General features: G+C 43.7%; 1 protein-coding gene across 2 annotated transcripts in view; it reads right to left on the reverse strand.

Annotated features, from left to right (window-relative positions):
- The window catches only part of LOC133399876 (transducin-like enhancer protein 1), a 32426-nt gene extending 17320 nt beyond the window's left edge, over positions 1–15106 (reverse strand). The window contains exons 1-5 of one of the 2 annotated variants that reach the window (XM_061671850.1): positions 14418–15106; positions 13407–13466; positions 13180–13280; positions 9612–9675; positions 7223–7267 (exon numbers count right to left, since the gene is read on the reverse strand). In XM_061671850.1, coding sequence (XP_061527834.1) covers positions 7223–7267; positions 9612–9675; positions 13180–13280; positions 13407–13466; positions 14418–14441 — 294 coding nt within the window. In that variant the 5' untranslated portion in view covers positions 14442–15106. The remainder of the gene's footprint in view (positions 1–7222; positions 7268–9611; positions 9676–13179; positions 13281–13406; positions 13467–14417) is intronic. The other variant, XM_061671851.1, reaches the window with a different exon arrangement.
- Between the last annotated feature and the right edge of the window lie 494 nt (positions 15107–15600).

The raw sequence follows: 15600 nt of genomic DNA on the forward strand, positions 1-15600 counted from the left end.
CACTAAAAAGCATTTTTACTGGAAACAAATCAAATCAAATCACTCTAACGATAGTTCCCCATGGGGTTGGGGTCATTTAGTTACTCAACTGCAGAGAGTGCCAGGGGTCTATTAGGGGCAAGCCTGTTTTTGTAGAAATCTAATCTAAATAAATGAGAATGTCATTTATTTCAGTACCTCATTTCCCCAAAATTGAAACTCCTATATTGTGTACATTCACTATAGTAACAGTACACACAGAGTGAAATATTTCATGATTTCATTTTAATTATCTTTATAATTGTGATGATAATAACTAACAGCTAACGAAACCATTTCAAGAAAATGAGAATACAGTGGAACCCGGTGTTACAAATTGAATGTATTCCGTCACCCCATTCTCAAACGGAAATGTTTGCAAACTGAGGTAATGTTTCCCATCGAAATGAATGACAATGCAATTAATCCTTTCCAGTCACAGAACGTTATATCACATCCCAAAAATATGTGTGGTAGGTTGATTGAAGACTCTAAGTTGCCTGTAGGTGTGAATGTGAGTGTGAATGGTTGTTTGTTTCTATGTGCCCTGCGATTGGCTGGCGACCGGTTCAGGGTGTACCCCGCCTCCCGCCCGAAGATAGCTGGGATAGGCTCCAGCAGCCCACGACCCTAGTGAGGAAAAGAAAATCGATGGATGGGTTCGCTTAAATCACTGTGCAGTGTCACAGCCTTTTTGGATACAGTAATGTTTACGTTGACTGTGGTTCCTGCTAGTCCTAAATTGCCATTTGATGTTTAAAAAAATAAAAAATAAAAATAAAAATAAAAAAATTAAATATCTGAAGCACAGAGCCAATGATGTTTTTGGAGCAGGAGAGAAAAAGCACAAAGTTCTGAACCTTCTGAAGCCATACCAAGACCGTTTGTAAACCGAAAATAGTACGTAACCAGAGGTAATTTTTCTTTTAAATTTTTTTTCATGAATATCGAATGTTTGTAAACCGGGTCGTTTGCAAACCAAAGTTCCAGTGTAGTATTATAATAAGAGTTACACATTCTGAATTGAACTACTGAGTTAATTTTTTTTCAACAAGATTCTAATTTATTAAAATGCACCTGTGTATATGTCCTGACAGTCATCTGTTTGTCCTGCATGGAATAAATCCACTCCTTGCTAACTTTGTACATTTAGTTGTTGTTTGTTTGTTTTTTTAAATCGAGGCACTGTGTGTACGTATAAGGGTAGAGGCTACTGTTTAAGGAAAATACACTATAGTTTCAATTATCAGGAGTAACACCATCAGTCTACACATAACTGTGCCTTTTCGATAAATTACTACCTTCAGGCTTTTTTATTGTCTAAAATGTCCATGCAAGAAACTCAGAAAAATTTGTTGAGATTTCTTTTTTTTTTTTTTTTTTTTTTTTTTTATAAACACTGTATCCATGTAGCAAATTCAAGGTGGCGAAAGCATACAAACCCAAGAGCTTCTCTCTCCAATTATCGGGAGAGGGCTCGGGTTTCTCGCTTTCTTTTTCATTCTTCCCGCCGTCCATTCTGCACTTGTCCCCCTTTCGCTAACAGCACTTAAACATAATCTCATCAGCTTCTAACTTCATTTGCTGGGCCCCGAGTATCCATGCCAACACATCCGCCCTGATCCTCTTCCCCCACTCCTTCACCCGGAGGTGGCTACAATCGTCTGAAAGCAGATATCCCCTCAGCAGCGTCGAATCTGATAAGCGGCCTCGTGTTACACGTCATCCAATCAAAGAGATATGAAGGAGGTCGGGGTGAATAGGGAATCATTGGGGCTATGACACGCCGCGATGGCTCATTGCTACACAAAAGTACCTTTAGACGCATAAACAAAAGCTGCATGTAACACTAAGGGTCTTTGGAAGTTCATGCCACCTTTTCCACTGCACAGTAACAAAATAGTACCACTATAGCCACGGGAAACTTAAAAACCACTGTGGATTGAACGCATTTTTAGAAATGACACAAATAGCAATGAATGACAGTGACACTCGTTCCTGTATTTTCTTCTCTGCATTTGGCTGTTTGAGAGGAGACTAAAGGCCTCTTTATACTCCTGCGGTCGCCAACGGCCCCATTGCATCACGTGAATGACGAATTGCCCCGTGCAGCACCTCTGCGTAGCTTGCCGCGCACCCGACAAAAATAGTTGCTGCGCGTCGAACCCCATGGAGATCATCTCTCGTGATTGGTCAGTTTTAGTCACATGCTGTGATGACGTACCAGCGTGCCTATTGGTTCTACATACCATGTAGGTCGCCGCCTTCTCGATGGATTTTGCAGCATAAGCCTTGAGGCTTCTTTATACTCGTGCGGACGGCGATCACGCTGACATCACTGCGGCTGTCCCACGCGTAGTTTGCCTTTATACTTAAGCGCAACCCACGTGCGCTGTTTTGAAAGTGTGCTGCAGTTCTCCTCCAAGTCGGGGGTGTTGCTACGGCTGGTATTGGATAGGACACCACAGGGTGGAGTTTCCTCTAATTTTTTTTTTTGCCATTTCCGGTAGCCGTTTTTACTTTCCTTTCAGTAACAAGGAACAAAGCAACAACAATGGCGACCGCAACAGAACAAATGGACCTTGATGATTCGTTTAATTATGCTGCAAAATCGATTGAGAAGCCGGTGCCACAGATGGTATGTAGAACCAATGGGCACGCTGGTACGTCATCACAGCATGTGACTAAAACGGACCACTCATGAGAGATGATCTCCACGGCGTTGGACGCGCTGCAACTGTTTTTGTCGGGTGTGCGGCACGCTACGCAGAGGTGCTGCGCGCGGCAATTCGTCGGTCACGTGATGCAATGCGGGCATTGTCAGCCGCACGACCGCTGGAGTATAAAGAGGCCTTTAAGGGCCGATGCATCAGAGAAGAGAGGATAAACTTTGTGGAATTTTCTGGGGGAAAAAAAAAACATGTAATGCGCTATTGAAACATCTAAAATCCTTAACAACAAATACATTCAGGAAATAAACCAAGTGATTACTAAAGTAGATGACTTATTCTACTGCCTACAATGCTCTTCTCACAAATAATGTTCCATTTGCGATATCTAAGTTGCGTTTTTTTAGGGTAAGTTTGACATGTCACGATAATTTTGACGAATCGGATTTTACGGCCCATACAAGCTTATTGGTAGATATTTTTAACTGAAACTCGTCAGCCAATCGAGGAACTAGTTTTCAGTTAATGTTCATATAGTGAAGAGAGAACAGAAGCTGTTGGTTTTATGCTCTATATTTATAGCCTACAGGTGTTTTTTAATACAAATATTTCCTGTATACGTGACTTTATTACCGAGTTAACATAGGTTAATGGTACACTACACTGGATTCCGACTTAACGACGTGCAAATTCAGGTTACGCTGCAACCGTAGGAACAGAACTCCAGAGTAAACAGAGGACTCACTGTTCTAAAACCCGACCACCTTAGTTGCGGGAAACTCCAAAATACATGGCACGGTGAACACATAATTCAGAAAGACACACACACAAACACACACACACACACACACACACACACACACACGGATACCAAAAACATCTGTATTTACTGACTGCTCATAAGAAGACTTGGGGCTGATGCAGCAAAGAGGAGACTATGAGTATAATACTACAGGGCTAATGAACAGCAACAGGGTAACCTCTGGTTAGCATGTTTTTCACTACTTTCACCATGTTTAAGTGGACTTACAAAGGACATAACAAACGCATAAAAAGCATTTCATTGGTTGTTCATACATGCAATGATAACAGCACATTGAGGCAAATACAGTTAAAGATGGTGTTCCGTTCCGAAGGTGATGTGTGGTGACATACAGTAACCTGAATTTGTACGCAAGTCGGAACACTCTGAACTCACAGGCCTGAGCTAACCCAGGAATGAAGTCATAAAATCAAATGAAAAACCAAAAGTCACCGATCTGGAATTCTTCTGCTGCACACAGACCTCTCACACCGCTGCGCAAAAGTAATTTGTTACGTGTCAGACCATTTATACTCACATTGACACCTATGAACAATTTAGTGTCTTCAACTAACATGCATGTTTTTGACTGTTAGGGGGATGGGCTGACCACTATTTCACCATGCTGCCACTTCGACAAACAAACAAACAAAAATGTATAGCCACCTCCAATACTGTTTTGTTTGTTTTGGAGCGTATTTGGATGTTATAACAACGCTGATCACACAAGGACATGCATATCGGCTCACCAAAGCCCTAACCCCGCCACCATTCAGCCAATTATGCACTTGGGTGAGCTAAATAAAGTGTGAGCCTTGTCAGGACAACCTCTGAACTACGCTAAATGATTTATCTGCAATTCAAACTGAACTGGAGCTTTATGAAAAGAAAAAAAAGAAAAAGGGAGGTGAGGGGGTGGGCAAATAATATGAGTCAAACAGGATCAGGTAATTAAGTGAGAAAGGAGGCAGAGGTGATGAACACAGGTGAGTCACTTTGAACAACGTCATGTTAACGCTAGATTAAAGTAAATAATTGACAATTAATGGGAAATGAAAGACGATTACGGGCTTGTTTGCCAAATCTTTCTTGATGTGGTTAGCAGCAGGAACAATCAACAGACATCAATTGACAACATGACGCTGCTTGGGTGGTTCAAATACCAGCCTGTTATGCATTTACACTGGGTATGCAAAGCAAACACACCCCAGTTTAAATAAGTTTTGAACAGGGGAATTGCTAAGTCTTCCCTTTTCTGCAGTTTAGAGTGACGCTGTTCTGTATAAACAACACCGACAAGGAATAGAGGAGGCAAAGTTGACCCGGCAAGTTAGCATGAAGAACCCCTTTTAAACTGCATGTAAAAGCTGTCTTTTTCCCTCCAATTTTATGCATCACTGCGTAGCATAAACGGCACCAACACCAAGGAACATGGGGACATAGTTGCCTTGCAAGTTTCTGGCTTTGGAGGGACTATTAGAAGCCCCTTTCCATTTTTCTGCCTTCAGAGAAAAGAAGCCCCATACAAAATATTTTGTGAAAGTATTTTTTTCCGCACGTTTAGTAAATGGCACCGACACAGAATGGGGGGCAAACTAGACATGGCAAATTCTAACTTCCGGGGTTATATCAGATTTCACTGTATGTAAAAGCCTTATTTTTCTGCTTTGCAGGGTATTCAGTAATGGCGGGACCGGAGGTCCTTCCCTCGGTTCTCTGTAGAAGGCAAAGGCAGCTGTATGATCTCCTGTTTGGGTTCTGATGCAGCAATTTTGAAGGCTCTCTGTGTGATAGAGACTATAAACAACAGCCCCCCCACCACCCCACCCTCCGAGAACAGCTTGCAAGCTGCTGACCTCGGCATGCTGTAAATCAGTCTTACGGCTAATTGGCGGCGTGTCTCCAAAGCTCAGAAAGCGCTAATTTTAGGCTGACTATACCTGTAAGGCCATTCTCAGAAACCCGTACTGCGGACCTATAATTAGCCTCGTATCACGGCTCCCCAGATTAGGCCGTCTGCGAATAGTCTCACTAAAGACTATCAGGGCATCTTAACTTAATGAGGATCAAACAAACCGGGTTACCTGCATTCCCTCATATAAGGGAATATTGTGCAGGACGAAACACGTGCACCACATGATTCTAATAGTCACAGGAAGTCTAGCTGGAGCCAGTATTGAACAGATTTTTGTAAAAAAAGGAAATTTATTGAGATCTTCAGTAACTGCTGCCATGCATTTCAGTCCGTCTGTTTGTGCTGTTTACCAAGAAGGACTAGAGAGTGAAGTTTGCAACTGGAACTGGAAAACCCATTTATCCAATTCCTAAAATGCTTGTCCACACCAACTGACTTTGGGCTAGAGGCGGTAAGTCACTAAATCGCTGGGCACAGACAAATAACGATTCACACTCACATAAAAACCCATAGACAATTTAGAGTCGTCAATTAACTTGTTTTTGGGGTGTGGGAGGAAGCCGGAGTACCTGGAAAAAGCACACACAAGCACAGGGAGAACATGCCAAACTCCACGTAAGAGGGTCCGAACTGAGATTTAGACCCGGGCCTTCTTGACTGTTAGGCAGACATGTCAACCACTAGTCCGCCGTACTGCTCTAATTGGAACAAAATTATTTAATCTCCAACCGATCTCAATGAGGAATTATGTTTTGAAGTTCGACCGGCGAGGCACCATAATACCCTAACGAGGAACAGACATCCAGTTACACACACACACACACACACTTAATTGGAACGATACAGCATCAACACACACACGTCTCAGCAGGGGGTACTTTGTTTGACTGTATCCCCCACGCCTACAGAAGCTTGTTGCTCCGACAACTAAAACCCCAAGCTAATGACCTCCCCTGGAGCAGTGCGTGCGTGTGCATGTGTGTGTGTGTATGGTAGGAAGAAATGCATCTTCCTTAGTCAAAAAGAAGGAACAGAAGCTTCACATGGACATGAAATGAAAGCGGAGCTGGCAAGAAAGAAGGTTTGTGTGTGCTAGTGTGTGTGGTGGGGGATGTAGAAGGGCTCACCAAAGAATGGCGAGAAGTTGAGGTGCAAAACCGGAGAAAAGCCCTCGAGGAGGATAAGGAACAAGGAGGAGAAGACAAGAGGAAGGTGAGAATCTTCAGTGAAGCAGCCCTGGCCAATCCGCCTCCAATTTCCTCAGGCCTGACTGATCGATAGCCTGGGTAATTACTGCTAAACGCTGCGAGCTTCGCAACACTCCGTTGGGGAACCGTGTGTGCGCAAACGTCCCTCTCCTCATGATTGCGTCTGCGTACTTCACCATTAAGCCTTTTGTTTCTCAGCTTTTTTGGCGGAACAAACGTCCACAAGGGGCCCATTTGGCACATCAGCCTTCCCAAGGTTTGCGTCAAAGCACACTTCTTTGCCTGCAAAAAGTGGAGGTTGGGTTCTTTAACTCGGCTGATGATCGATTTCTGCCCCACGCCCCCACCCCACACCCCTTCCTTCCCACAGCCCCTCCCTTCTAATGTAATAAAGCAGGCCGCTCCCCTAGACAGCTCCAATCAATCTACAGAGCCATTCATCCTGCCTCCGGGCTCAGCCGGCCGACCCTAACCGGGGAATTGGAGACAGAGCTCCATCGATCACGGATAAACACGCCTGCGTGCAGACACGCAAAAACACACAGGCACATAAACATACAAGGTAACCGTAAGGAGCGCACATACACAAACACAAAATACACCGCCATACCTGTTTGTGCATTTCGATGTTGAGGCCGTAAGACATCTCGTAGTACTGCAAAGGACAGAAAGCGCACTGGTTATATTACGTTACCAATGAGCCTCTCGTTACTTGTCATGCAATTACAGTTCAAGTTGTAAAAGTTTTTTTGTAATTGTGCGGGTAGAAAACAAACATTTCCTTTTCCCAACTAAGCCGTTGCTTTAGACAAAACACTGTATGCCCTCCATTGTTTGTTTACTGTGTCACGCTGCTCAGGTGCTTCCCAGGAACACAACCCATGTGAAAACACAACCCAGATCAGAGTTTGCCATTCTAAATCTGAACCTAAGTGGAAACACTGGCTAAATACAGCAGATCCAATTGTTACTTTCTATCCAGTAAAGGACTCAGGACTGATGAGAAACTCTCAGGCAAACATGGACTCAGAGGCTGTTTACACATCTGAAGTGGAAACGGATCAAATCTGTGCTGCTTTGGAGCCTGAAAGGTTTTTGGTAACGACAGTATCACTGTTTCCTGCTAAAAACTGACCTGTGAAAGTGAAAAACACGGGCATGTAGGTTGAGAGGCCATTTACACGAAAAGGATTGTAACTTAAAGGGGAACCAACTTATGGAAATTGACATTTTATTGTTTCTATATCAATAGTCTCTGGAGTGCCTGGCCACCCATCAAGTATTGGGGGAAAAAAATAAATAATAAAACAATTTAAAAAATGTAAAAAGGACATCTTTTTCTCTGTCTGTTTCTGAAAATCTGCCCAGCTGCAGTACTTACACTGCCTGAAAAACTAACATCATTGCCATAAGAGGGGGAAAAAATATATTTATTATATATATTATTATTTTCACGACCATAAGGCGCACTTAAAAGTCTTACATTTTCTCCAAAATGGATGGGGCGTCTTATAACGTGTATAATTATGTGTGCACCGAGTTCCAAAATCTGTAAATGTTTTTGTGTGACTTTGATGTGCGCTCCGCTTGACTGACTGGGAGCATTTCCTGCCGACACGCTGCTTATATAGAGGAAAGGCGGACGTGACTGAGGACAGCATGCGGACGTTAAAGGGGGAAGGGCGCGCGGGAAGGAGGAACGCTAAAGGCACGCCCCCAGTAGGTATATAGTATGTGCAAACAACATCGGTTTGGCTAAGGACCCCCGAAAATTGCACCTACGAAGAGACACGCTTACGAAGCACAGTTTAAACTGCAAGCTATCAGTTACGCGGCGGAACAGGGGAATCGAGCAGCCGTGAGAGAATTCAAGATCAACGAATGCGTGGTTCGCAAGTGGAGGAAGCAGGAAAACGAGCTTCGCCAAGTCAAGAAGAAGAAGCTGAGTTTCTGCGGAAACAAGACGAGGTGGCCCGAGTTGGAAGACCAACTCGAGCAATGGATTAATTAGCAAAGAACAGCCGGGAGAAGCGTCTCTACAGTCACCATTCGACGGAGTGCAATAACTCGGAGCTTGCCATCATTCCGGGAGGCTTCGACGAAGGATCTCCAACCGCTGGACATCGGTGTAATCAGGGCGTTCAAAGTGAAGTTGCGAGCAGCGTGGGACCGACGGATGACAGATGGCGAACACAGCTTTACCAAGACTGGGAGGCAGCGGCGGGCGAGTTACGCCACAATTTGTGAGTGGATTGTGGATGCTTGGGCTAACGTGTCTGCTTGCACTGTTGTTCGAGCCCGCCATCATTTCTAAGGAGCCGCACGGCAACGAGACCGAATCCAACAATGACGAGAGGGAACCTGCCGTGTTTGATGGAGAACTTGCCCAGCTGTTCATTTCGGATACAGAAGATGAGGACTTTGATGGATTTGTGGATGAGGGTTGATCAAAAAATAACGTGAGTACATTGTTAAATACGTCAATAAAGTACAACCGAACTCAGTTTTGCTCCCGCTGCCTTTTTCAAAACATTGTTTTAGCGTGCATGCATGGTACAGTATGTTTTAAGATAGCGTATGTTTGACCATGCCTGTGCCCAATAATACGGTGTACCTTATGTATGTGTTAAATACAGATATAGACCCAGTAACTGAGACTGCGCCTTTTAATACGGTGTGCCTTATGGTCGTGAAAAAAACGGTATATATTTTGACTAAAGCATGTCACAAACATGTTATTAACACACCTGGGAATTGTTTTAACGTGTGCAAAAAAAAATCTGTGATATCTCTCATTTAATAACCAGTAGTTAGACGAGAAAGCCTTTTATAATAATCGCATAGGCTTCCTCTTCTTTTGGTGTGAACAAAGAGTCGTCGCTTCAGGCGAGATAAAAGTTCAGCCAGATCAGAACACACAGAGAGCTGATGGGGACATAATATTTTATCAAGGGCACTTATGCTTGAGAACAACAACAACAAAATGTAAATGGACTCACCATGACATAGTGTCTCTGCATCTCCGTCTTTTCACCGGCCAGCTTCTCACACTCCAGTTTAAGACTGAAACGCACAAAACTTACAAGTTGTCACAATGAAAGGCGCCTTGGGATTCTTACAACAGGATTAATGTGCAAAATGTAGCTCTGCTTTTAACACAGTGTGAACCTCCCAAGTCAAACGCCGGAATAGTGGTATAACTCCATGTTCAACCAACTTATGGAAATATGCCTACAAAGCTTGGCGTTCAGCCCATCATGTTACAAGTGAGACTTCAGCTCAGTCAGCAACCAAATTTATTTATTTATTTTTTAATGGCACCACACAATGGCACCAGGTATGGCAAAGAGGAAAAGTGTCATGAAAACCATAGAACAAGAAATGGAACTTATCATCACCCAGTAAAGTTGTTTGGCTGGACGTAAATACAGTCGCAAGTAGCTGAAAGCAAACTGGCTAATGGCGCAATCACATTGTTACGTGTCTGTCAGGCAACTTCAAAGGATTTCAAGTATTTGCGCCTCCTAACCCATGTTCGTGTAGCATTCCGTCAGGCTAGTTTTGAGCCTTTTTAACCCTTTGGGGCCACCATCATTAGAATAAGTGTAAAAAAAGCATCACATTTTCCCTGTAAATTCACAAGATCCTTAGTTTACAGAGTTCTGATCCTATGGCAGCAACGTAACACAAATTTATAAGCAAGTCTGAAACCGCCGTAGCCTATCACTAACCTACACCAATGCACAATTAAAGTCATAACTACATTAAATATTTGTATTTTTGCCATGTTTGTCAGTATTTTTGCCTTTAGAATATCCATCCATCCATCCATCTTCTACCGCTTATCCGAGGTCGGGTCGCGAGGGCAGTAGCTTTAGCAGGGATGCCCAGACTTCCCTTTGCCCAGCCACTTCATCCATCTCTTCCGGGGGGATCCCGAGGCGTTCCCAGGCCAGCCGAGAGACGTAGTCTCTCCAGCGTGTCCTGGGTCGTCCCCGGGGTCTCCTCCCGGTGGGACGTGGTGAGGTGTTCCGGACACCTCACCGGGGAGGCGTCCGGGAGGGATCCGAATCAAATGCCCCAGCCACCTCATCTGGCTCCTCTCAATGTGAAGGAGCAACGGCTCTACTCTGAGATCCTTCCGGATAACCGAGCTTCTCACCCGATCTCTAAGGGAGAGCCCGGACACCCTGTGGGGGAAACTAATTTCGGGCGCTTGTATCCGCGGCCTTTATAATAGATTTTTGTAATTTCGTCAGGTTTTTTATCCGTTTTTTTTTTCAGATTGTGAAAGTTTTGTCATTTGTCTTTTTTTTGGCCTAGTTTTTGTCATTAGTTTATTGTTGACGCAACCCAAATTTGCATGTCATTCATAATACGCTGTAGTCAATCACCAATCTATGCTAAAGCAGTAGTAAAATCATGATTAGCGTAAATATTTGTATGGAAAACATTTCAAGGCCATGACTATAAAACATTCAAATGAAAAACAGTAAGTACAACGGTAACCAAGCATGCCTTGATGACATGTTTTCACGTTGTACCTGTGAATATTCTCATTCATCCAGGTAATTTCATTTTCAGGGCATTGAATCGATCGCAACTGGACTGTTCTGCTTGTCTTAGAAGACATTTCGCCTCTCATCCATGCAGGCTTTGTCAGTTAATGCAACAAGGCAAGTTTTCACGTCACAGTGCAAACTAGTTCATCGTACGCCAAATGTAATGTTGAAATGTCGCATGTCAGTACCGTTGTACACCGAAGACCCTCTGTACAGTTAATCAAGACGGTTTGAGCTTGCAACGACTTAATTCCCTTAACTGTGTGTTATTTCCGATGGGATTTGTTTTAAATTTGGAATTCAACAGCCGTTTTGGAACAGAAAGTGTTCCACCTTGGAGGTTGCACTGTATATTTATCGATTTTTAACATTTACAGATGCGCGGATTGTGTCTGAAGTCTCACAATCCCTCTGTTGGATTAAAAAGAAGTCCTCGCAAAACAATCGAGCAATTTGCGGTTTCTATGGCGGTTTTCCCCGACAGTAGATAATAAGATGAGCAAAGAATGCGAACGTCTAATCTCGCTTTTTTTTTGTTTGTTTACTCCCTGATTAAAGCGCCCGCAAGTCGCCGGAGAAACCCTGCATCTTCTGTTGAAACAGAGAACATGACTCGTCCTGTTGAGCTGTGACAACAGTGGTGTATTTGCTTGTAGGCTGTTTGTATGCGTTTGCACATAAGCGCAGCTCACCTATGGAAACCACCCTAGCACAAATACATTAACGCAAAAGAGACACACATGTCACGGGAGGAAAATAAGGAGTGATTTACAAAAGCCCACACGCCAGCCATCACCGCAACTCGGACCTACCGCAGTGTCAGGGGAGAAAAAAATTAATAAATAAAATTTAAACAAAAACAGCCCGGATAGCTGAGTGTGCCACACGCTCTCATGAACCTGATCCGTGTTTATGGGTGAGTCTGAGGCCAGTTTGTTATGCTAACAGGGGTGACTGCGGCCGGAGGGGAATTGCATTGAGACAAAGGGTGGCCAAAGTATGACCCGCGGGCCATTCCTTTATCCCACAAACCGAGAATTTACGATATCAAGAGTTCTGTATTCTTTGTTGCATTAATTTAGCAGCTTTTTCACAAACTTTGGTTAATTACAATACAATTTTCTACACTGCTTATTCTCACTAGGGTTGCGGGTATGCTGGAGCCTATCCTGGCTAACTGCGGGCAGGAGGCAGGGTACACCCTGAACTGGTTGCCAGCCAATCGCAGGGCACATATAAACAAACAACCATTCGCACTTACATTCATACCTAAGGACAATTTAGAGTCTTCAATCAACCTACCATGCATGTTTTGGGGATGTGGGAGGAAACCGGAGTGCCCAGAGAAAACCCATGCAGGGACGGGTATAACATGGAAACTCCACACAGGCGAGGCCGGATTTGAACCCGGGTCCTCAGAACTGTGAGGCAGATGTGCTAACCAGTCGCCCAGCCTACCACCCAATTACAATATATTCATTTTTAATCATTTTTTTGTAAATTCATTCAACTCATTTATTGTAAATAATCAAATTAAATTTAATCAAATAACTGGTTGAGTAATTACCATGGAATTAATTATAAATAATACTATTTTAAAATGTTCGTGAATTATCATCATTAAAATAAACTACAGTATTTTACATAGATATTCAACATTTGTAATCAAATATTTGGTTCATTAATTATAATTAAATTATTTATAAATACCATTGGCGGCACGGTGGGCGACTGGTTAGAGCGTCAGCCTCACAGTTCTGAGGACCCGGGTTCAATCCCGGCCCCGCCTGTGTGGAGTTTGCATATTATTGTTATAAACACATTTAAATGTACTTTTTATTTACCTGGTCTAAAAATGACCTGACTTGTTTGTCCAACTTAAAAAACAAATGGCACCCTTGATCATAAAACTTTGCCTAACCCTGGTTTAGATGTTACAGATGACAGTGAGACATTTACAGATTTCTTTTTTTATTTATTTATTTTTAAATAAAGTGTTATCTACCTGTGGTATTGGGCCTGCAGGAACTGGAATTCCTCCTTGATGCGGTCCAGGGATTCTGGGATGGTAAATTTAAAGGGCTGACCCGGAGCCTGGTGGGGAGTCTAATACAAACACACACAAACATATTATTATTAACGCCATGCTGCGGACCTCAATGTGCATGGGATCCATTCCAGACTCACACTCATAACCATTTTGTTTTGAACGCTAAGGCAAAGGTGACAAACCTGAGTCACGTGGGCCATAAACGGCCCGCGAGAGCAATTGATGCGGTCCGCCGTGCAATTCTAAAGACAAATAAAACCTCAGAGGAACAGCCTCAAAACAAGTGACCACAATATATAATAGTGTCTTTTTCATCAATTTTGTATGCCCCCCCCCATGACTTTGATGACAATGCATTGTGGGTATCTGTATTATCAACAAACTTAGCATTAGTATTCAATGAAATGTGATTGTTGGTATCCCTCTGTAGTTGTATTAGCATTAGCAGTAAATGAAATATGCTTTTTGATAGCCATTTGTATTAGCAATTTGGCATGAGTGGTCAAAAGGAAATGACTAGTCCAGTCCATCTATTTGTATTAGCAGTTTGGCATTGGCAGTCAATTAAACGCAGTTGTGGCTATTTGTATTAGCAATTGTTCATTAGCAGCCAACAAAATGTGGTTGTTACAATATGGCTAAGTGTATTAGCAATTAAGCATTAGTAGTCAATAAAATATGGATATTGCCAGTTATATGTATGTGATTGTTGATATTTTTAGTAATAACTTAGCATTGGTAGTGAGCAAATGTTTTTTTTTTTTTTTGTATTAGCAATTCAGCATTAGCAGCAATGAATATGGTTGCTATTTGTATGAGCAATTTAGCATTAGCAGACATTGAAATACTGTGTGGTTATTAATCTGAGCAGGTAATTTTAGCAGTTTTGCATTAGCAATGAATGGATTGTGGCTGTGTCTATTTACATTGGCAAATTAGCATTAGCAGTCAATGAAATGTGGTTGTTGCTATTTGTATTAGCAAGTTAGCAGTAGTAGTCAATGAAAAACGCTTGTTGCCAAATATATGTATTCGTAAGTGAGCATTCGCAGTCAATTAAATATGGCTGTTGCCATGTCTAAAAGCAATTTAGTAGTCAATGAAATATGCTTGCTGCCATCTATCTATGTCAGGATGTTACAGGCAGGTGATGAACAGCAAAAGCCACAAAGAGGGGGTTATAGGGGTCTTACCGGGTGTCGCCCCTGGGGGAACATTGTTATCTCCGGACGAGGAGGGGGGGGGTGTCCTCCCGCTTCCGTCACGATGCCCCCACCTTGAGAGGCACCAAATTCGGAGGAAGGTGGGGGGGGGGGGGGGGGGGGGGGGCTTGAGGTCGGTGCTGCCGAGGCGGTGCTCCGGTTCACCAAGCCATCCGTCGTCCTTTCCGCCGAAGGACCGACACTTGGGAGGCCAAGCAAGCCGTGTAACACGCTTCTCTTCCAGGCGTTTCCAGCCGCCCCCCTTACCCTCCAGCGGCCGGAGGGGCAGCAAATGAGGCAGAAAAGCACGGGGGGAAGCGAGCGGCTCGTTAAGAACCAGCTGAGCAACGGAAAAGCCCTGGGTAGTCACCGCGCTTTTTGTTGTTGTTTTTGTGAGGTTTGCTGCTGTGTATTCCGAGTGAAAGAAGAAAGGAAGGAGGAAAAAAAAGTATCCGTCAGTAACAAAATCCTTGCCGAGTTAATTGCTCTGAAGAGCCTCCACTTGACTCACGAGCCGTCCGCCAAATTGTTAATTTTGATATATTTACCTCCCGCTTACTTATGGTGGATACATAACAGCAAAAAAAAAAGAAATACGATGTTGGTTTGGATAGCAACTACTTCCAAAGCGGCGGCGGCCGGAGCAATCGTCCGCCGTCCGCCGTCCGGCTGTAGTTCCCCCTTCAATGGCAACTTTCTCACGCGGTTTCACGCTCCAAGCTAACTGAAACTGGAGGACGGCCCACCGAGGGGCCTCGCCAGCCAATCCGAGGCGCCGCTCCACGTGGGACTCGAGAGGGTGGACCGCACCTCGGACCAATCGCCTTGCCTCACGCTGGCCCCACCTTGTGGCGGTTGACCTGGGTTTGAGCTACGCCGCTGCTGGCCAATGGGAGCGCAGCCTCTCCAGGAGGCGCGAGGAGTAGGGCGGGCAGGGAGAAGCTGTCAATCAAAGTAACGTGGCTCAAACACACGCACGCACACACTAACAGTAAATACTGACTTTCTTAAAACCTTACTAATAAGTGTCAAAACGAATCATCACTCCTATATCTATATCTTTTTTTCCCCTGTTCAAACGGTTAATCTACATTGGTACGAATTCCCTTCCCTAAATCAAATTGTCAGGGTCCCTTGGGAGAAGAGCAGCATCCTCAACTACGAGGTGGAAGAA

Source organism: Phycodurus eques, chromosome 3 (assembly GCF_024500275.1).
Source record: "Phycodurus eques isolate BA_2022a chromosome 3, UOR_Pequ_1.1, whole genome shotgun sequence".
Taxonomy (NCBI): Eukaryota; Metazoa; Chordata; class Actinopteri; order Syngnathiformes; family Syngnathidae; genus Phycodurus; species Phycodurus eques.